The sequence below is a fragment of the Nilaparvata lugens genome, chromosome 4, assembly GCF_014356525.2.
Source record: "Nilaparvata lugens isolate BPH chromosome 4, ASM1435652v1, whole genome shotgun sequence".
Lineage (NCBI taxonomy): Eukaryota > Metazoa > Arthropoda > Insecta > Hemiptera > Delphacidae > Nilaparvata > Nilaparvata lugens.
In genome coordinates this window covers 79,893,797-79,918,128 of record NC_052507.1, presented here as the reverse complement: position 1 = coordinate 79,918,128, position 24,332 = coordinate 79,893,797, and the positions used below count along the sequence as shown (strand labels likewise).

Sequence of the window (24,332 nt, the reverse complement as noted above, 5' to 3'; positions counted from 1 at the left end):
AACAGTTATAATTTTCATATTTATCATTAGTTCAATTTGTCATTCAACATTAAAATCAATTCACCATTCATTTAGTTCCATTCAATCAATTATTTCAACTTAGGAATCATCAATTCAAATTCCTATAAACTCATCCTCTTTGAGTTTGCGAATTTGAGCTGCCGCCTGATAGCAAGCCGCAGCTGAGTCATAAGTTGGATACGAAAAGGCCAATCCAAGTTAATGTACTAAGTCTCCAAATCAACTATAATTCCTCTTGGAACTTTGAAAAGAATTGATACAGCTCCATTTTTAATAGCTCTAAGTTTTAATTCTTCAGTTCAATTTTGAAGGCTTCAGGAATAATAAATAAATTTTATTCCCATTAAAATACAAACAAGCAATCCAATTAATAAAATGTACATAATATTTTAAAATAAAATATATAAAATTTACTACAAATGTAAAGAAAATTATTTTTTCGAAAATTAACCTACTCAACTATGGGAAACCATAATGGGAAGCCATTCAATCACATGTACTGTAAATAAGCTCCCCGCTATTAACAACGTTGAGAAGCAACTTCATGTAGGCTGCCCAGTTATATTATATTTAGGGTCCTCATCAGCTCTGTTTCCCCATTAATACAGATTCTATAGGTAGGCAACAGTCCTCCATCTTCAGTTCTGTTATGACCCATTTGATAGAAACAGCTAGAACTCGATGAGAAAGACAGACCTTTCCCAGATGTCTAGGCGTAGGACTAACCTTATCTTGGACTTTGTTGTAGAAGGCACAAGGACTACCTTATTATATTATCTGTCAATGCTATTACATTAGTGGAATTTGCATTGTAAATAAAATATGTAAATATAAATATGCATTTTGTTTAGTGCTTGGCTAATTAAATACCTTCCTATAGAAGTCAGTCTAATATTTAAACAGTCTCAATCTCCTCCAGATACCTCAATCCTCAATTGTGAGCCATAAACCAACACTGATTCATCAAATACTGTAAAAATTTTTAATACTGTTTTGTTGAATCTGTTTTGGACTTTGCTGCTGTGATAATTGTCTGGCCAGATACAAGCTTTGCTTCACGCACAGACCCTGACTAAGGCTGACCACTAACGGTTGAACGTGCATGCACTAAATCAGCGAGAGGCTTCTAACATAAGATAAACTACCAATAACAATAAATAAACAACTTGAAAATTACAATTCATAACAATAGAAAAATAATTTAACCTCAAATAGAGCAGCGAAAAAATAAACAACATAAATTGAAAATACTAAAACCTGACCTCAAAAAAGTTTGCTTGAAGCGTTTCGCTGTGATCACAGCTGTAATGACAAAACAATGTAAATCGACTGTGTATGTGCATGCTCGTTCAACCGTTAGCGGCCAGCCTAATAGTTTGCTAACAGAAGAGCTAGAGACAATGGACCAAGGTACTTTTACCGGCAATGACAGAATCCATCCAGAGCCCTCCTCTACTGAATGGCACTACCCTTGTCTTATTCGCATTGATTCTGAGCTCATTCTTTTCATCCTGTTTTCCTCTCAAGTCACAGGAGAATGAGCAATATTGACCATTGACTTGAAGGCTATTGACAAATCCACATGCCCCTTCCATAGGCGGTCGATGGATGATTGAAAATTAAATGAATTGACGTAGAGGAGAAGATTGTTCCTAAGTCTATCTCCGCAGTGCAGGATGGTTGCTTGGCTGACTCAGAAAACGCGCAAAGACAGCAAATGATAGATAGCAGCGTTGCTGGGAGTACGAACGGCCGCAGTGGCCTGACCCACCCAGACAAGGTCGACGTGGTTCCGCCTAGCGGACAGACGAAACATCAGTCCAGTCGGTTATTTGATCCCTCCTGCCAGGCTCAGCCAAGCAGCCGAAACAAAGAAAAATGAAGTGGCGGTCTCATTCACTTTGATCAGCAGTTTTCTTTCTCACGATTGTTTTGATTTTTGTGTTACCTATAATCAATAATAACTCCAGTCACCAGTAAAAACGTTTCCGGAAACGTGGTGTACTACCAGACTTTTCATGATGATTTTAAATTAGTTAAAATAATTGTTGACATTCTGAGCCTTCTGGTTAAAATTGGGGTCGCTGAGAGCAAATCTGCAATCAGAATTTCTCTGTCATGAATAATAACGAAAAAAGCCAGCTCTGATCTTCCGGCAACCGTTAACAGTCATCCTGCAATGCGGCCGAAACATTTGCAGTTCAGACACCCATCTTAAATGACAGCATCGCCAATCTGTGAGTAACCATCCTGCACTGCGGCGCTACGTTTTATGTAGTTTACAGTTGCTTTGTCTCAAATCCATTAAAACAGTTTCAATTAAACATCAATAACATTCATGATTTATTGTTGTGCTGTTGCAATCCAATGTTAGATCAAGTTTGAGCAAATTAATACTGAAATACCTAACAAATAGTATTTTGTAATGTAAAATATTAATTTAACATTGCAGGTTCTTGGTGAATGCAAGCGTCTTGAAGAGGAGTGCAAAGAGTCAGTGACATCATTGCAGAGCAATTTCTTGGCTGATTGGATTCTGCAATTGGAGCGAAGAGTTAGCGCTGCACTGCTTCGACTCGTAGTCAACGTAACAAATATTACTCTTTCATTACATACTCTTCATTCATTTCTGATCTTAAAGACTGTAATCAATATTAGTAATATTCGAAATATGGACAGAAACATGTTAATTCGTTTGGCTTTTCGTTGGTGGGAAGTCCCTTGAGGTAAGGTCCCACATCACCGAAATATGGATCTTGAACCGTCGCTGAGCCTTACGACTGTCATACTTCAGCCGGGACCGACTATTTATTTCCATTTACACATCACACCATCAAATAATTGGGAGAGAATCTCAAAACTTTTTCTCTCCCTAATTTTGATAGAAAAAATAGTTTTTCAACAACATAAAGACTGACAGAACAAGGCCCGGTGCAAGTACACCTATTAAATTCAACCGTGATCAAGTGACACTACCAAACTATGTACGGGTCGTTCATTGGCTCTTATGGTATTGATTCCGTTGCACAACGTCGCTTAATATCAATAAACATATACTATGCAACCTGGAGTATAGTTTTATTTCCGTGCTGTCAGGATGTTATTATTGAAATTATAAAATTTTGGTTTTAAAATGGCAAATAAATGTTGATGTAAAGCATGTATTTTGATTATAGTGGTGATTTTTATTGAATTGAATGAATTTTATACGCTCTTTGTTGAGCCGATTATGAATAAGAATAAGAATACTTTTATTCCATTAAAGCAATAACAATGCAATAGGAAACGTCAATAAAAATATAACAAGTCGATAAACGTCATTAATACTATAACAAAAAACAAAAAAACGAACATTACAAAAAATGAAATTGGCACTATGAGAATTGATAGAAACGACCTAATTAATAATAATCTTATGCACTATCAGAATTAATAAAAGCAGACCTCACACAAGAGAAATGACATAGCAAACAAACTTTAGTCTAAAAATAATCCGAAACAGGCAGATGAAGGAACTCATGAAAAGAATATATGGGATTCTTTAAAAGGAGATTCTCCAATCTTTTCCTGAATGAAACAATTGGTAGTTCCCTTACTGTAATAGGAGGATATTGGAAAATTTTACAGATAAGTGGCCAGGACTAGTCAAAATCTTGCTCAATCTTGTAAAGGGCACGTCTATTCTGATTCTATTCTTTGTATTGTAGCTGTGAATGTCTTCTTTACAATGATAAGTGTCAATGTTCTTCCTCACGTTCATTAAGAGTTTGAAAACCACCATCCCATGAATGGTCATAATATTTTCATTTATGAATAGTGGCTTACAGTGCTCCAGATAAGCTGCACCAGAGATTATACTCAATGCCTTCTTTTGTAATAGTAGCACCCTTTGAACTTCTGGAGCACAACCCCACTAGACCAATCCATAAGTATAGACACTCTGAAAGAATGCAAAGTAACACATAGTTCTTAGGTACACAATATTTCAAATTCCGAAGCAGGTAAATCACTCTTCTGAGCTTTGAACAAACATTTTCGATGTGGGGGATCCAAGTAAGTCTCTGATCAAGAGTGATACCTAGCAGCTTTGCATTCTTTGCTCCGTTAATGACCTGCTTCAGGCTTAGCACCAACTTTTGAGTTTTATTTGTGTTCAGGAAAAGGCGGTTTGTCCTGAACCAAGCTGCTGCCTCATCCTGATGTCTGGTCATTTTCTGCTTGAGAGCACTGAGATCATCAACAGCAACTGTAGACGAATCATCAGCATAGCACAAAACCCTTGACCCAATACTGGATTTGATATCACCAGGAAAAGCAGTGGTCCTAGGATGGAACCCTGAGGGACGCCATGTGGTACAGTTAGAGGCTTTGAAAAACTTGAATTGACACAAACAGTCTGATTACGATCCTCTAAAAAAGACTTCAAGATATGCAGAGAATTATAACACCAAGATATTCCAACTTTCTCAACAGAATGCCTCATCTTAAAAGCTCTACTTAAATCTAATAGAACCAGGCCCACATACTATCTATCATTGAAACCATTCTCGGCATCGGTCACCACTGAACTAACAGCATCAATAGTACACCTACCTTTTCTAAAGCCATACTGCGAATTCGAAAGCAAACCATTAGATTCGAAGAAATTATATAGTTGAATAGTAATAACATTATTCGAAAATCTTGCTGAAGATAGGTGGAACAGATATAGGTCTAAAGTTATCCGGTGAGTTTTTGTCTCCTCTCTTGTGAATAGGCACTGTTTTGGAATGTTTAAGCAGAGATGGAAAAACGGCTTTTCTTATGCAGGCGTTTAAACAGGTTGTTAATGGCAATAATATAAATCTGATGACTTGTTTGATCAAGGTGCTGGAATGAGAATAAATGTCCTTACTGGAGGAGGCTTTCATCTTGGAAACTATATCTAAAATGTGATCACACGTAACCTCTTTCATTTTAAATGATACTTGTGTATTAAGAGTTGGGACTAGAAGCTGATGCTCATCATATGCATCAATATCTTCATGAATTCTCTCCACTGTACGGATGAAGTGTTGATTAAATTCTTCTGCAGTAAGAGAAGTAACAGTGGACTGTGCTGGCTTGGTATTTTTGCGAATAACCCTCCAGCCGAACACTTATTTACAGCTGATTCTATAGACTCAACATTATGGTTCAGTTGCGCGAATTTCAATTCAGACCTGAACAATTTCTTAATATTATTATAAGAAAACCTGGCTGATGTTGTACCTTCTTTTTTCCATTTATCATACGCAATAAGCACATAATTCTTTAAGATAGTCAGAGCTGGTGAATTTAGATATTTTGTCTTTTTTCTATCGACATGCCTTATTCTACGTGTTACAACAGGGAAAGAATCTAAGAATAACCCATGAAATCTATTGAAAAATGCGTTAAAATTGTATTCAGCCTGATCATGGATAATGATTTCAGTCCAATCAACCAAACTCAGTCTATAACAGAACCATTCAAGTGACCTCGGCGTAATAGGCCTGATACATTGGACTTGTAAACTTTGCCTCTCTATAGGATTATTACACAATAGAATATCTGATTTAACATGGAAGCATAAAGCATCATGGTTACTCAATGCAACCCGGTCCACCCCAACAGAGAACAGTGAAGGATCCAGATCTGTTGCAACTCAAACCTAGTTGCCTCAAAATTGGTTAGATATAGATTGAGCGATTTTAAAACATTTATCAAACACAAACTTTTGCAGTCCTTGGCTAAAATATTTATATTAAAATCTCCTATTATAAAATTATAATCATGCTTATATTTATTCAAAGATAAGATTAATCTTTCTAACGCTTCAAGAAAAATATCTAGATTACCATTAGGTGATCTGTAAATCACAATTATTAAAAGCTTTAACTTTTTAAATATAAATCCTGCAAATTCATGGTGGATTTCACGAGAATGGGAAGATAAATCAAGTGGATGTATTTGATCAGCATGTTTGTTTGCAATAAAAATTGCGACACCACCATTTTTATAATTTGTTCTACAGAAAGCAGATACCAGCTAAAAACCGTTTAAGCTCACTAGATTCAAAAATTCTTCTTTCAACCAGTGTTCTACAAGACAAAGTACATCAAAACGTTTCTCATTATTCATCATTTCAATTTCATTAACTTGTTGTTCAGAGACTGTACATTAAAATAAAATATTGAAAAGACATTGTGATTTCTACTTAAATTGTGAACTCTTAAATTGTTTTGTTTAGAAAAGGAAATGCTGAATTGTCTAAAAAATCGGTTCCATTAATGGATCGATGTAAGGCTGATTGAAATTGTAAATCTATTTCTGTAGAGATTGTATCTTCAGGAGTTGGGTCACAGGATACAGTTGAACTTGATGTCAAATCCTGCGGAAAATATGATGAGTTTGAAAACCAGATATCTCCAACAACTTCGAAGCCCCCCTGTTAATTAATTGAAAGTTCAAAAATGGTTATAGTGATAGAAAACTTAACTTACTACAATATGGTAGATTTTTTAATACAAGAATGCAAAGTTACATTTTTTCGGAATTTTTTGTGATAAGCAGTTTTTTTTTATTCCCCAACAATTTAGTCTGTGGCACTTGTCTGGTTTTCAAACTCAGGCCTTCAATGTTATTGGAATCTGATGTTTTATTTGACACAGAATCTGTGGAAAAAAGTTCATGAAGACATGTTGAATTCAATAATTTATTAACTATAATTCAAGGTTAACTATAAAGAGTGAAATTTGAATGTAAAACAATAACTGGCTATTCAAGTTTTAATGAAATCATATTTTGTTTTCAGACGTTTTCAGATTACTCAGAACCATTGAAACGACTTATTTTGGCGATTGATGAGGAAAAATGTAATGTTTTATCGAGGAAGCCTTCAGATCTGGACGAGATTGTCGACAACTTTGATCGTCATTCGGATTGTATACAGCACATAGCATTGTTCGCTTTGGCGTGTTCCGAATATTCGAAAAGTAAGATGTCAATGCCATTGAAATGTCTAATATTTTCTATTTTACAGTTATTACACAGATCATTGACAGTTTTTTGCCTACAATTTCCAAATCTTATAAAATATCTAGTCAGAGTGTTAAAGCAATTTCCAATTATTATTGATATTCATCAAAGATGTTAAATCCTTTTAAAAAAACCTTGGTTATTATTTATTTATACTTTTCGCTTTTGTTAGCAGAGAGATGCTCGTTGCTGAGAGTTGTTCTGCCTCGCCGTAATACGCAACTTTACTCATTATTAACACTTGAGTTTATAGGTTATATCAAGTATTAAAAACGTTGGTGATTTCAAAAGTCAATTATTATAATACTGAGTACTTCAAATTTCACTCAACGACTCTCCATGAACGTAAGCCAGTTACACACACACACACACACACACACGTCGATTTGGACTTGTCATTCTGATCAATTTTTGATGACTTGACATCATCTATTTAATCTCATAGAATTTATAAGGACGGAAAAAAATCGTACGTACAAAAATCGATGTGTGTGTAACTAGCCTTACAAGAAAAACACTCCACTTCTAATAAGAGGCCCTCATTTTTAGCAGCTACGTGTACTAAAGCTCAGGCCTATGGCAGATTATCACATATTGATGTTTTTACATGATTTAATATATTTGAAAAATCTAAAATATCTGTCAAAGTTTTTTTTATTGGTAATCGAAGTGTGAGGGGTACTATAGAGAGGGCGTAAAACTATTGGTTAATCGTAGAACAACTATGTATAATAAATCATTCCACAGCTTGCCGAATTTTGAATCGTTTGCATCCAATAATGAGGTGTATTGATAGTCGAGCTCTGTTTGGCGTGGTGGTGTTGAATTGGCTAAGAATAGGTAGTGGGGATTAGGTGTGAGTCGGGTTGAGCTTTTCAATTTTATTAGTTTGTATCTGCTAAGTAGTTCTTCATAGACGTAATAAGATGTCAAATACAGATTAATATTTCAGATCGTGGAAGCATAATATACTAGTTGACCGAGCGAAGTGAGGTCTAAGATTCAAGTCGACGGTTTGGCATTTCTCTTAATGTTTGAATGTTTATATGTTGCGCATTTACGGCGAAACGCGGTAATAGATTTACATGAAATTTGACAGGTATGTTCCTTTTTTAATTGCGCGTCGACGTATATACAAGGTTTTTTTTGGAATTTTGCATTTCAAGGATAATATAAAAGGAAAAAGGAGCCTCCTTCATACGCCAATATTAGAGTAAAAATCTGGTATGGTGCACTCAAACAACTTTCCTTGCCGTTATGAAAATTGATCACCTGACGCTAGTGTTCCCGCGCATCTCAAGTCTACTTTTATAAGATCTGAGCCAGCTGGTGACAGGGTAATAGCGCTGACACACGAAGTCTGCTATCTCTTCATAGTGAATGATTGGGACAGTTGCCAACAGTTTGCAATTGAATAATCTTATTTTCTCTAATTTCGAGCTTATTTTCAATTTTAGGTGAAAATGATACTGAACATTAATCGTAGAGATTTTTATGCTTAATCTTTTCCACTTGATTTTTTTTGTTCAAATTATATCTGAAGCCTGATAATTGGGAATCTAAAATCAAACTTTGCATAGATGGTGCAGTGCTCCTGGAATTTTTACATATATGAGACTTGTGACAGTTGATAGAGCTTATCAATAACTTTTCTAGGTATGAATTTGATCAAAATCGTTGGAGCCGTTTTCGAGAAAATCGCGAAAAACCTTGTTTTTGACAACATTTTCGTCATTTTAGCCGCCATCTTGAATTGCATTTGATCGAAATTGTTCGTGTCGGATCCTTATAGTGTAAGGACCTTAAGTTCCAAATTTCAAGTCATTCCGTTAATTGGGAGATGAGATATCGTGTACACAGACGCACATACACTCATACACACACACATACACACACACACACACAACACACACACACACACACACACACACACACACACACACACACACACACACACACACACACACACACACACACACACACACACACACACACACACACACACACACCACACACACACACACATACAGACCAATACCCAAAAACCACTTTTTTGGACTCAGGGGACCTTGAAACGTATAGAAATTTTGAAATTGGGGTACCTTAATTTTTTTCGGAAAGCAATACTTTCCTTACCTATGGTAATAGGGCAAGGAAAGAAAAAATCAGACTATCAGACTATTGAAATATTCATCATAAATCAGCTGTCGAGTGGATTGAAAAAATGCATGCCATGACGCATGCAATTCAATATCTCAATGCAACTTAGTAAAAAATCAGCACCCGAGTAGACTACACATTGCATGCCTTTTTGCATGCAATTTTCATGCACTACTAGCAAGAACCCGTGCTTTGCAAGGATCTATTTTAAAACTTGACAAAATGAAAACTTGACGTAATGAAATTTTGAAGAATTGAGAATAGACCTATAACCATCCTTGGTTAATTAAGAATCTGTAAGCAAAATTTCAAGTTAATTGAACAGTAAACAGTAAATGAACAGTAAATGCTTTATTCAACCAATAAAAATAAATAAATTACATTACAATCACAATCATTAAACATTCAATAATGAAATAATAAATAAACAGAACCCTATGTGTAGATAAAATAAATAAAATAATACAATATTTAAAAAATGAAATAAAATAGGATATAATAATGTGTAGAGGCCAGCAATCAAGTATTATCAGACAGGCAGGCCAGATAAGATAGCGACCGGTCGGCTACAAGGCCAATATTCACTTTTCCCCTTTTATAGTTAGTTGTGGAATCGCTTTCCTCAGTGAAACAACTCGATGCTAAATTTGTTCTCCGCCATTAATACTACAACGCTTGATACTTTATTCAAATATTTCTGGAAACCTGCAGGTAGTACAGTATCTCCTTATTTTGATCAACCAACGGGTGAGTCATTTATGTTTCTTAATTAATATTCGCAATATACAGTCCACTTATTTCAATGCTATTACCGCCCCACCATTTTGTTCGCTCCGCGCCGGATTTGTGGTCGCACAAAGCCACATTTATTTAAAATTACTCTATTCTATTATAATTTACGTTTTTTTAAATATTACTTCATTCTATTGAAATATTTGTTTTTTTTTAAATATCACTCTTTCAAATTTCAAAATGCCTTGCCTGTCTGATACACAAAAGTCATGTCTGATTTTGTAGAATCGCTTATCTATTGTAGGCAATAAACGTCCATCAAAATGACCGATAAACAACAATCGGTAACTATCATGTCTGCTAATGAAAAAAGATTACGAATTCTAGAAGCTAGGAAAAATCAATTATTTCAAAGAGTACAGCAGACTTATGATGTAAGCAAAAATCTTTCAGTTCCGGGTAATAGAAATATATTTTTAAATAAAATAGGTACTATCAAAGAAACTAGAGATGAATTTCGATCTTTAATGAACGATATAAATGAATTATCTCTTGAAATCAATAACGAGTTTCAACCCAATTTTCAAGTTGTAGACTCTTTCGAAGATTTATACTGCTATATTGTAAGAGTAGAGAAGGCTATTTTATCACAGGAGAAAAAAAGAAAATGAAACAAAATTGTCTATTGAAAGTAAATTAGTATCTGAAATAAAACCAAAAATAAAATTACCAATTTTAGAACTCCCTGGATTTTCAGGAGAAATTTCAGAATGGCCCACATTCTATGAAAGTTTTAGAACGAATATCCACGAAAATACAAATCTTACGGATTGTGATAAAATTAGGTACCTCATTGGAAAATTAAGTAAGAAGGCTTTATCTCTAACATCTGGAATATTGCCTACCGCAGAAAATTATCCTATTCTATGGAAAACCTTGACTGATAAATATCAAGACAAAAGAAACTTAGCTTCTTATTATCTTAATAAGATAATTGACTTCAAACCTATCAAAAGTCAATCATCTAATGGATTAGAATACTTTCTACGAAATTTCGTAGCATCAGTAGATGCTATTAAAGCTCTCAAACTAAATGATTTAACAGATTTCATTATTCTTCAACTAGCTCTCTCAAAACTAGATCCAGCAACGGTGCTTTCTTTTGAAATGGATTCAAGAAAAGACGAAATTCCAACTTATGATAAATTGTTAACTTTTATCAGAGAAAATGAAAAGATTCTATCTCGTAACCCAAAAAATTATTTTTCCTACAGTTACCTTGAAAAGTGACCATTCCTGCACTGATTACAGAACGCAAAGAATCACTTTTCCGCTCTAGTGCGCAAAGTATTACTTTGCGTACTCTTAATACTTTGCATATTATGTTGCAGCCATCTCAATCAGCTGTTGACAGTGTTGGCGTGTATTTTGAATGCGAATTTGTTCTATCTATATTTTTTCTGATTTTCAAATAAATAAAAATGAGAACTCATTAAATTATACATTTTTAATATTATTAATAATTAATTATTTCAAATAATATTTTTTCATTCATAAATTGATTGGTTTAAAAATTATTTAGAAATTGAGATTAACTCAAAATTATTCAAATTTTCAAATTAATTTAATTTTTAATTTGAATGAATTATCGATGATTAATTTTCAATTGGATTATCAAGTTTAAAATAGATTAAAGTTGTTATTAATAACAAAATCATACAGACAAACATTTGATGGATTTCAGCTATCATTTTACCCATAATCAACCACTCCTCATATTCAATGGTATCTGTAGGAAAAATTTAATGTGAAATACGTGCGCAAAGTTCCTCTGCTGCACTCAAGAAACCATTCCGCCCTCGCCTACGGCTCGTGCGTAAACGTTTCTTTCGGTGCAGCAAACTATCACTTTGCGCACTAGTTGCACAAATAACTATTCCAGAAAGCTCTTCAATGAAAGATAAAACAAGAACGAATAATAAGCTTCCACATTCTTTCTTTGTCAAGAAAAACAATAATAATTATCAACCGCCAAAATGTGTAATGTGCAGTGAAGTACATCAATTGTATCCATGCCCAGTGTACAAAAGCTTATCTACCGCTAATAGATTCGCGACGGTTAAGGAAAAGAATTTGTGTGTGAACAGTTTATCATCTCAGCACATATCAAAATATCGTAAGAGCACAAAATCATGTTTATTTTGTGGAAAACATCATCATTCTAGTTTACATCGTGACAGTATAGAATTGACAAAGGAATCAGATGTGAATAAGTTTAGTATAATGAAGAAATCTGTTGATTCACCATCAACATCACCACAAGAAGGTGCGTCAGTGTCACATTGTTCAATACATTCGCCTTCATTCTTCTTTTCAAAGAAAATCCTTCCAATCTTGGAGACTCATTGCCTATTTGTGAAAGACGTTTTCTATCTATGGAAAAACGACTTGAAGCCAATAAAGAATTAAAATTGGAATATCATTCCATTTTAAAAGATTATATTGATCAAGGTCATATGTCGCTCTCATCCTTCACAAATGATAGTTATTACTTACCGCATCATTGTGTTGTGAAACCTGACAGCACAACCACTCGCCTTCGGGTTGTATTTGACGCAAGCGCTAAAGCGACAAATAATCGCTCGCTAAATGATTTACTTTTCACTGGTCCAAAATTACATTGTGATTTGATAGCAGTGCTCCTAAGATTTCGCTTATTTCCAATTGCTATCACTGCTGACGTAAAGCAAATGTACCGTCAAATTGAAGTCAATGAGGATGATAGGAAATATCAGAAAATTCTATGGAGATTCTCTCCAAATGAAAACCTTGAGTGTTGGACACTTAATACTGTAACATTTTTGGCGTTAAATCAGCACCCTTCCTATCGATTCGTGTCACACGACAATTGGGAGAAGATGAAAAATCACAATTTCCGGATGCCGCCTCTGTAATTGAAAATTCAATTTACATGGATGATTTAGTTTGTAGTGTGAAAAATATTCATGAAGCTAAGAACCTGTATAGTCAACTACGAAGTTTGTTTAAAGCTGGAAAATTTGAAATGGTAAAATGGTCAAGCAGTTCATCTCATCTCCTGTCAATTATACCCAAAGAAGATCAATTGCAAAATACGAAAAAGTTTCAAGATGATGATGTAACAATAATTCTAGGCCTAAGATGGGTCCCGTCTGATGATTGCTTTAATTTCAATATTCGATGTGAAAACAAGAGTTGTACAAAACGCAATATCCTTTCAACAATAGCTAGAATATTTGATCCATTGGGTCTTCTTGCTCCAGTCACGCTTCTCGCTAAATGTATTATGAAAAAATTGTGGATTTTGAAAATAGATTGGGATGATATTGTTCATGTATGGAATGAATTCCAGTCGCAATTACCCGCCTTGGAAAAGATGAAAATTCCTCGGAATATTTTTATCATTGAAAATCAGACAACAGATCTGATAGGATTTTGTGACGCTTCTCAGGTCGGAATGGGATGTGTTGTTTACGTGAAAGCTCAACAACCAAATGGAAGTTATAAGATAAATGTTCTATGCGCTATATCCCGTGTAGCACCCATGAAAATTAGTACGATTCCACGCTTAGAATTGTGCGCTGCTGTCATGCTTGCACGTCTAATTGAATTTTTTACCAAAGAGTATCAAAATCAATTCAACTTCAAAAATATTTTTGCGTTTTCCGATTCAATGATAGTGCTTCAATGGATTAACAATGATGCATCTCGCTGGAAAACATTTGTCGCTAACCGAGTTGTCTTCATCCAAGAGAAATTACCTCCATCATTCTGGTCTCACATCAATGGACCAGAAAACCCCGCTGATTGTCTTTCTCGCGGCTTATTACCGAAAAATATAATTGAAAATCAACTTTGGCTCAATGGTCCTGAATGGAGATTATGATCGTTGGTCGAAAAATCCTATTGACTTGACAATTGAAAACGCAGTAGAACAATGTAGTCTAGTTGTGACCGAGAAAACGATCTACCCGCTAAGAGAATTGATAGAGCGATGCTCCTCGTATAATAAAATATTGAGAAGTACAGTTTATATTTTGAGATTCATAAAGAAACTTCCACGCAATTCGCTGATACAAGCTTCCGATTTATCCGCCGCCGAGTTGTTTCTAGTTGGAGAAGTACAAAGAGAAAACTTCACTTCCGAAATGTCATTGCTTAATAAAAATAAGAGCTGTCGTACGGAAGTTCAAATGCTCAATCCATTTTTAGATGGAAAATTAATACGCGTAGGAGGGAGATTAATTCATTCAGAAATCTCTTATGAGATAAAACATCCATTACTATTACCAAAGAGAGATAATTTTACTAATCGCTTAATAGTACATTATCATGAAAGAAATCTACATACTGGACCTTCACTTGTCCTAGCGCTAATAAGACAACGATTTTCGATATTGGGAGGTAGAAATGTTGTGCGAAATGTGATAAGATCCTGTAATATTTGCTTCAAATGCAATCCAAAACCATCATTCCTCATGATGGGAAATCTTCCGGCAGGAAGAGTAAATCAATGTCGAGCATTTTATCACACAGGAGTAGATTATGCAGGCCCATTTTGGGTGTCTTGGTCTAGACGAAGGGGAGTCCGACCGCAGAAGGCTTACCTGTGTCTGTTTGTTTGTCTAACTATCAAAGCCGTACATCTAGAATTAGCATCCGACTTATCAACTAAAACATTCCTATCCGCATTCAAAAGGTTCTTATCTCGTTGTGGACCCTGTAAATATGTATATTCAGATTGCGGTACCAATTTTATTGGAGCAAAAACTGAATTGAAAGAAGTATATCAACTAATACAATCGAACGATTACGTACAAACATTTGGCTCAGAATTGGCTAGTAACGAAATAGAATGGAAATTCAATCCGCCCTCTGCTCCACATTTCGGTGGCTTGTGGGAGGCTAATGTGAAATCGGTAAAATCGCATCTTTATAAAGTAATTGGATCACAGATTCTAAGCTATGAAGAATTGTCTACAGTGCTGTGTCAAATTGAAGCAATATTGAACTCACGCCCGTTGTAGGCCTACTGTTTGAGTTGTGATCCGAGTGAACCCTCTGACAGAATCCAAGGGCAGGGCAGTGGACTGTGAATGATAGTTGGTATAAATACCTACAAATAAATCTTTGAATTCTGTGCATAAAAATACTGATAGCTTGAAGTGTGGTAAGTACGCCAATAAAAGACTAAATGAATCAACAACATAAGATTTAATAATAATAAGATAATAATAGGCAGATGGCCACATACAAAAAAACAATTGTAAGTAGATTGAGTCAAATGTCTTGGGATCAATAAAATAATAATAGGCAGATGGCCACATACAAAAACAATTGTAAGTAGATTGAGTCAAATATCTTGGGATCAATAAAATAATAATAGGCAGATGGCCACATACAAAAACAATTGTAAGTAGATTGAGTCAAATATCTTGGGATCAATACAACATGATAACACGGTAGAGAAATACAAAATTTAAATGAGATTGGGTCAATGATATTAATGACCATTGAAGTCTGACAATAAACGAAAAGGTAATATTAATGATACCTGAAATGAATATAAATTGAGTGCTATAATGAAAGTTATTGCTGTAAGGTTCAATATTAATGATTAATAAATGACAATAAGCTGTAAATAGTGCTCAACAAGTAGAATACATAAAAATATATGCGGCATAGGCCTTCAGTGATTTGAATGTCAAGATAGACATCAATAGTACAAAGGAATAATGAGCTGTAAATAGTGCTCAATAACAAATGACAATGAGCTGTAAATAGTGCTCAACAAGTAGAATACATAAAAATATATGCGGCATAGGCCTTCAGTGATTTGAATGTCAAGATAGACATCAATAGTACAAAGGAATAATGAGCTGTAAATAGTGCTCAATAAGTAAAATACATAAAAATATATGCGGCATAGGCCTTCAGTGATTTGAATGTCAAGATAGACATCAATCGAACGATAATTAGGCGTCAGTGGCCTTAGTGAATCACTTGTAAAGCCAAGGGTAGCTGTCAAATCCAATGAATTAATAGGCGTCAGTGGCCTCAGAAAATCACTTGTGAAGCCAAGGGTAGCTGTCAAATCCAATGAATTAATAGGCGTCGGTGGCCTTAGTGAATTGAATGTCAAGATAGACATTAATAAAACAATAAGTAGGTGTCAGTGGCCTCAGTGAATTGAATGTCAAGATAGACATTAATAAAACAATAAGTAGGCGTCAGTGGCCTCAGAATTGAATGTCAAGATAGACATTAATAAATCAATAAGTAGGCGTCAGTGGCCTCAGTGAATTGAATGTCAAGATAGACATTAATAAAACAATAAGTAGGCGTCAGTGGCCTCAGTGAAATGAATGTCAAGATAGACATTAATAAAACAATAAGTAGGCGTCAGTGGCCTCAGTGAATTGAATGTCAAGATAGACATTAATAAATCAATTATGATACATACGTAAATGAAAATTGAATAGAACGATTTACATAACCTGAATAAAATTTTGAAGAGGAGATGCAGACAGGCAATGACTCCGCAATACCCACAGAAACAGGACATCAGCAAGCGATGATGTGATCTGGCCATGTGATGACAAGCATGGAAACGTCCACCACAGCAGGCGAATCCCCCAGTGGAAATGTAGGCTGGAGCATGTAGAATCCCAAATGAATAATCCGAGTTTCAAGTTGTGGAATTTTTAGAATGATTTCCAAATGGTAGAGATGATGAATTTGAAAGTTTGAGTTTCACGAGTTGAAGCCAATTGTAGAAGAATGGCAATTGAAGCCCACACGAAGTTGTAATTTGACAAAGTTTATCAGAGTAATATGCGAAGCAATCGATGAATAATTGAAGAATAGAATAAATGAATTAATTTGTAGAATAATTCACACTTTATAAACGTTCTGTAGATCAAATAAATAGCGATGAACGCCCACACGAGGTTGTGAACTTAGCAAAGTTTATCAAAGCAAATATGCGAAGCAATCGATGAATAATTGAATCACAATTGAAGAATAGAATAAATGAATTAATTTGTAGAATAATTCACACTTTAAAAACGTTCTGTAGATCAAATAAATAGCGATGAACGCCCACACGAGGTCGTGAACTTAGCAAAGTTTATCAGAGCAAATATCCATGTAGCACAGAAACGTTGAAATAACGTTAGAAACACGTAATACCTTAACGTTGAAAAGACGTTTAAATTCAACGTTGAAAACACGAGAAAATGTCCGCCGTTTCCACATTATTTTCAACGTTGAATAATAGTTGAAAAAACATTGTAACAACCATTATTTTCAACTATAAATAGACGTTGAAAGTACGTCGTGACAACCATTATTTTCAACTATAAATAGACGTTGAATTAGCCATACTTTTGAACCGGTACCTTATCAATTACATGGTAATATTTCTAAAATCATTTGAAAAGAGATGAAAATACGAAATCATATTTCCATTTATTTACATATGATTTCATGTAACAGAAATATTACCCTGCAATGCGGTACATTGGTAAGTTGACATTAAAAACACACAATAAAAACCATATTCATCTCTTTTCTGTATAGGGCTACTTTTTATAGAAATAGAAAGGAAAATAAAAATCTCAGTATCCTTTTTGAATTATTTAATCACTATTATTAATCATTATTTAAATGATTCAAAAAGGATACTGAGATTTTTATTTTTCTTTCTATTTCCATATTACTTCAATTTTGATCCACAAAAATAGTATGATGAAAGGTTGTTTAAAGAACTAAGATGGTTACAACCAAATTACCATGGTAATTTAATATACTCTGCCAAGCTCAAAAACATTTTATGTCTGTAAGAAACATAAATTAAAACTATTATTTCAAGAATTCAGCAGTTGTTTAAAAATCTTGAATTTTTAGTATGATAATTTTATCTGTGGTGAGCAAAAATAGCTCAATTCTTTCTAGCAAATAATATAGATCATCTAAATTTTTACTTGATATTTATGCCAGGTTTAAACTATGCCAATTGGCAAAACAATAATAATTGTCAATTAGTTTTTATTTAGCTATGCCTAGATGATGGTTCTAGAATTAAAAGATTCAATTGATACTTTACACCAGCTATAAATTTCAGAAGACAATATTATTGTCTTGTCAATTGGCATCGTATAAACCCGCCTACATTTTAGTTTTCAGGTATGATGATAGTTTGTGATTTATGCAATGGAGAAACAAATATTTTATTACAGTGTTTCAATAGAAAGGGACTTTCAAAATAACTTTCCACTTTCATTTCATAATACTTTTTAATTACCGACGAAATTAGATTGTTTTTTTCTCCACTGAAAATACTCTGACTGTCGCATATTTTAGCCAATCCTTAATAGCGTCTTCAATTTGGGTCTCAATGCCCACAGTCGACCCACAAGATTTTTTGATAGAATCTGAAACATAAGGTAATATAAATTTTAATAAGAAATTCTATAATATGAAGGCAGATGAAATTTTGCCACCACATAGGAGTTATTATTTGATACAGATGTTGCATGGTTAAAAGGGAATTGCTTTTAACAACAAGTACAGACATTTTTCTCAAGTGCACATCTAATAATGTTATACATTTGATATTTTGTTATACACATTGATATTTTGAATCACAAGGCGAGGTGATGACTGTTTTTTAGATAAAAATAGTCCATTACTATACAATAGTCAGACAAGAAAGTCACGCCAGCTGTTCGTTCAAACATTCAAAAGAACTAAGAATAAAGTAAGAATATTGGGTTTCCAAATTTTGTAGCATAGATGAATTTTAACTTGAAATACTCCTCTTTCATTAGGCCTATAGAAGTAAACAAATAAGGCTCTATATAAAAACGGTAGAAAAATTATTTTTTAGATTTATGAGTAAAATTTAATAGTTACTGTAGGTACATAATTATTAGTTTTATGAAAAAAACAGTTGTATCCCGATATTTCAACCATTTTTTATTGGCCTACTAAATTTTGTAAACCTAGACCAAAAGTTAAAAATCACAATGAAATTAATCAAAAATATCCTTGACATATATGGGTTGTAAACATGCATAAATTAATTGAAAATTTAATTTTAAAATGAACAAGTTTAAGCTAAATTTCGTCACCATGGAATGACAATATTTGGAAAATGTTAATATTTATGAGCTGAACTCCGGACACCCGTTTTCAATTTCTTGGATCACCGAGTTAATTACTGAACTTGTTAAAAGCAATCACTTCGATGTTAAGTGATTTATATTATATCAAGTTCAGTGTTATTATATTAAGTTCGATGGAATTTCTCAACACAAGCAGTCCTGAGACAAAAACAATACATAGATAGCATAATGAAAATATTTGTGCAGGAATCAAAGTAATAGTAGTTTATTTGGAAGTTAAGTAGTAGGCTACATGTAAAATACTTAAAACCAAGCTTATTGTATTATATTAATTTTTAATAATTATATTAAATTAGAGCCCTCTAATTTAAAACATAATATAACTTACCTAACCCTAACCTCAAATGTAAACATAATTATGTTCAACACACAATATTTGTTTTGAAGTTTAGACAATAAATCATCAAACAATCTCATCTTTTAAATAAGAATAATAAATTAAATAAACTTACCAAGTCAATGTGGAATAGGTAGACTCTTCTAAAAGAGTTCACAGCTTTCATCAACGTGATGAGAATTCAAACATGAAATGGCGTTGATCAGTTGATCGTCGTTGATAGATCCGTTTTTGTGTAAGGACTACTGTAGCGCTGTGAGTGGTGGAATTGGAAGCTTGTTTTCAACGTGTTTTCAACGATAGATCAACCGTTGAAAACAACGTTGCATTTAAAACGTTGAAAAATTCAACCGCTAACGGTTATTCAACCTCAACAACCAAATTTCAACGTTGGAAACACGTAGGTGTGCTACCTGGGATGCGAAGCAATCGATGAATAATTGAATCACAATTGAAGAATAGAATAAATGAATTAATTTGTAGAATAATTCACACTTTACAAACGTTCTGTAGATCAAATAAATAGCGATGAACGCCCACACGAGGTCGTGAACTTAGCAAAGTTTATCAAAGCAAATATGCGAAGCAATCGATGAATAATTGAATCACAATTGAAGAATAGAATAAATGAATTAATTTGTAGAATAATTCACACTTTAAAAACGTTCTGTAGATCAAATAAATAGCAATGAACGCTCACACGAGGTTGCAATTTTTGACAAAGTTTATCAAAAGTTTAACAGAGTAAATATACGAAGCAATTGATGAATAATTGAATCACAATTGAAGAATAGAACAAACGAATTAATTCGAAGAATAATTCACCTTTAAAAACGTTTCGTAGGTCTGATGAAAATGGATAAAAGGTTTAGACCAAAAGCGTAAATGCGCTCTTGACTAAGAACCATTGCAAAAGACAAAAAGACGCTACAATGCTCGATGAAAGAAGCAAGATGCCGGATGTGTTTGAAACGTAGGTAAAGCGTTTGCAACCGCATGGTGAAAAAGTAACAAATATCTAGAAAGTAAGATGCCTAAAGACAAGATTAAATTCCAAAAAATCGAATAGTATAAATATTAAAATTGCAACGGCAAATAATCCGACGAAAAAGTACGAATAAAAGTATAGAAAACCAACTTGACTAAAGCAGTGTCGTAGAACCGACTGTGACGTCACTGGTCAGCGCGGACGGACAAAATGACGACATGATGTCTATGTAGTAGCGGAACGAGTAACAAGTGGAACCGTTCCAATAAATGCTTTGTCAGATTTTACACCCTCAGCTTTGACACCCGCGCATTTCATGTTCCAACAACCGCTGCATGGATTCCCAGCAAGTGATGTTTTGAACGAAGAAACCAATCATCTGGGTAGATATCAATTACTTGATCGTTTGATTCAAGAGTTTTGGAGAAGGTGGAACATAGAATATCTCCATAATATGCAAAAGAGACAAAAATGGATGACTCCCACTAATCCAATAGAAGTTGGATCTATTGTTATAATAAAAACTGACAATAGTCCTCCGCTCCACTGGCCCATTGGAGTTGTAGAAGAAGTCGTACCAGGTGCAGACGGCACGATTCGTGTAGTGAAAATACGCACAAAAACTGGAGTATTCACCAGGCCAGTGACAAAAAATTTGTAAATTACCATCACAATGAATTATTAATGTTTGAAAGCAGCTTGCGTATTATTCTTTATTATATATTTATATCATTTGCATCGATTATGGTTTATAAGCCAGTTATAGCCTATTATTTTACAATCGAGAATATGAGTTTATTTTTTTATTATTCTATTTTTATTTATTATCTTATTTCGCGTTTAGCCATAATTATTTGCAGTTTCCATTACCTTTGTCACAATTTCCTTCCTTTAAACCTTTCTCTTCCGCGGGCCTCTTTCCCCTAAAGCCTTCAGTGAAAGCCTCCACTGAAGTGAAGATCTTTCCTCTTCCTGTCTTAGTTTTTTCTCGCGTTTTTCGCTTAATCTTCCCGTTTTTTCATATGTGGTTCAGAAACTGTCGTTTCAGGGCGGGGGAGTATGTAGAGGCCAGCAATCAAGTATTATCAGACAGGCAGGCAAGATAAGATAGCGACCGGTCGGCTACAAGGCCAATATTCACTTTTCCCCTTTTATAGTTAGTTTTGGAATCGCTTTCCTCAGTGAAACAACTCGACGCTAAATTTGTTCTCCGCCATTAATACTACAACGCTTGATACTTTATTCAAATATTTCTGGAAACCTGCAGGTAGTACAGTATCTCCTTATTTTGATCAACCAACGGGTGAGTCATTTATGTTTCTTAATTAATATTCGCAATATACAGTCCACTTATTTCAATGCTATTACCGCCCCACCATAATGAATGATAATAACAATGAAAGGTAAGTGCCCTTGAAGAAATTCAATGGTTCATCCCTCTTTAAGCATAATGCTTGTGCTGAGGGATGAGTCGCTTAACATAATAATTTTATCTTGGACTACAGTACAATAAACCAGAACACATTCAAACAAACCGGAATATCATTCAACTAAACAAAAAACTAACTACAACAAAATAAACTAAAAAATCCTCCAACAAAACTAAAATAAACTGAATCAATATTGTGTTATACATTTACACTATTTGTTATGAATATTTTAAACATTTGTACCAATATTTAAAAAAACGAAACAAGAAAAATTATTTTTCAATCAACAAAGAACTCTTTTAACAAAACTAAATTTACAATGTATTTTGGTATAAACAAAATCATGCCTATCCATATCTAATCTAATCTTATAGAAGAAAATAAATAGAATAATTTTCTTCATTACCGTATTATATTAAAATTGTTCTTTCAGAGTCACTGAAAATTAAATGAAACTGGTATATAAAATCAAAATAATGATAATGGACACAGTGAGAAAAACTAACAGAATGCATAGAAAGAATAAAAAGCAACAAAGAAAAGACTCTCTTGCATTTAATCCTCTATTCAATGTAATGAAACATGTAGGATGAAAAAGAGAGAGACATAAGTAAACATAAAGGCCTTATACATCAATCTTCAATTTTGCCTCATTTCAAAGAAACAACGGACACCATTTTTGAATATAGAGAAGCTTGGTGCAGAGACTATTGATAGAGGAAGTTGATTGAATAAACGGGGCCCCCTGGAAAAAGCATGATCTGCAGCTGCAGTAGTCCTGAGACGGGGCTCCTCAAGGGGTTCTCTAAGTTGTCTTCGTGTACCATACATGTGTACCGCACATAAAGGAAAAGTATGTGGTCTCAAATAGATAAACTTTAATAATTCAAATTCAAAAAGATGTGGTATACTAAATACCAGAAATTCTCTGTATATATATTCAGAAGGGTATCTTATTGGTTTTTTAAGACAGATTTTTATATTTTTTTGTGTAATAGAATTAGTGGCTGCATAATAGAAGCCCCACAGTTTCCCCAGCCAATGATTCCGTAGCTCACAATAGACTGTATTAAGGCTAAGAATACCATTCTCAGTTGGTGTAGAGGCAAAATATTTCTCAACTGAACAAATTTATAAATCAATTTTCTCAGTCTGGAGCACAAATATGCCACATGACTCCCCCAACGCAAGTGCTTATCTATCATGATACCTAAGTACTTAGCATTCTCCTGAATCTCCAGTTGTCCACATGTACATGCACAACGATTACAGCCAATTTCATGAATAACAATTCTGCAGTTGTCAACATCAGTCAAACAACCCGCAGATGTCAGGGAAAATGGGATGGCAACAGTCTTGGCAACATTAATAGATACTAGATTCTCGTCTAACCAATCCTTAACTATAGCCAGGCCACTGTTAGCCCTCTCGCAAGTATCAACCCAACTCGAACCATGGAACACTGCAACAGTATCGTCCGCAAATGAATAGAGGGAACCATGCTCAAGCTCAATACCGAGATCATTTATATAGATAAAAAATAAGATAGGTCCGAGCACTGTTCCCTGCGGTACTCCAGTATTGGAGTACCAATATTGGAGTACTTGTCACCTCAGACATTGAACTCACCACCTTATTAACTTTTGTGGATTGCAACCTTCCACTCAGATAAGACTGAAAGAACCGCAAAGCATTTCCTCTGAAGCCCATTGATTCCATTTTTTTAAGTAAAATGGCATATTCAACAGTGTCGAAAGCCTTTGTAAAATCAAGGAACACACCCACACATTTATTTCCATTATCCAAGTGATTTATAATATCTTTTGTTACATAAAAGATTGCGTCAGAAGTGTTCAAACCACTGCGGAACCCAAATTGGGAATTGGATAAGATTTTATACTTCTCAAAATAACTTATAACTCTTGATTTCACACATTTTTCAATAATCAATTATCTTTCAATAATTTTTCAATATACTTGACAGCAATGAAATGGGCCGGTAATTATTCAGGTTTGACTTTTCTTTACCTTTATGGAGAGGGATAACAGTAACATGCTTCATCTCCTCTGGGAAGTAACCCTGCTCAAAACAAAAATTTATGATGTATGTCAGAGGCAGAGAAAGAGCCAAGGAGCAATTAATCAGACATTTAGAATAAATACCATCTATGCCAGCAGCTGCTTTTTTCTTAAGTTTTTTTATGTTATCTTGTATCTCTTGTGATGACACGGGGCTAAAGAAAAATGAATTGCATGAAGTCCTATTAATTTTATGTTCAATGCTATGATTTATATCTCTCTTATTTTTATTTTTTTCTGTAATATTTTTACCAATTAGTCCAGTAGTTCAGACGTGATGATGCGTCAAACATAATTTTCCTATCCCGTATGTGCATAAG

The 24,332-nt window shown here is 34.2% G+C and overlaps 1 protein-coding gene across 1 annotated transcript in view; it reads left to right on the top strand.

Annotated features, from left to right (window-relative positions):
- LOC120350980 overlaps positions 1–24,332 on the top strand; it is a 52,600-nt gene that overhangs the window by 6,025 nt on the left and 22,243 nt on the right. Inside the window, exons 3-4 of the mRNA XM_039426572.1 lie at positions 2,474–2,608; positions 6,836–7,016. Coding sequence (XP_039282506.1) covers positions 2,474–2,608; positions 6,836–7,016 — 316 coding nt within the window. The remainder of the gene's footprint in view (positions 1–2,473; positions 2,609–6,835; positions 7,017–24,332) is intronic.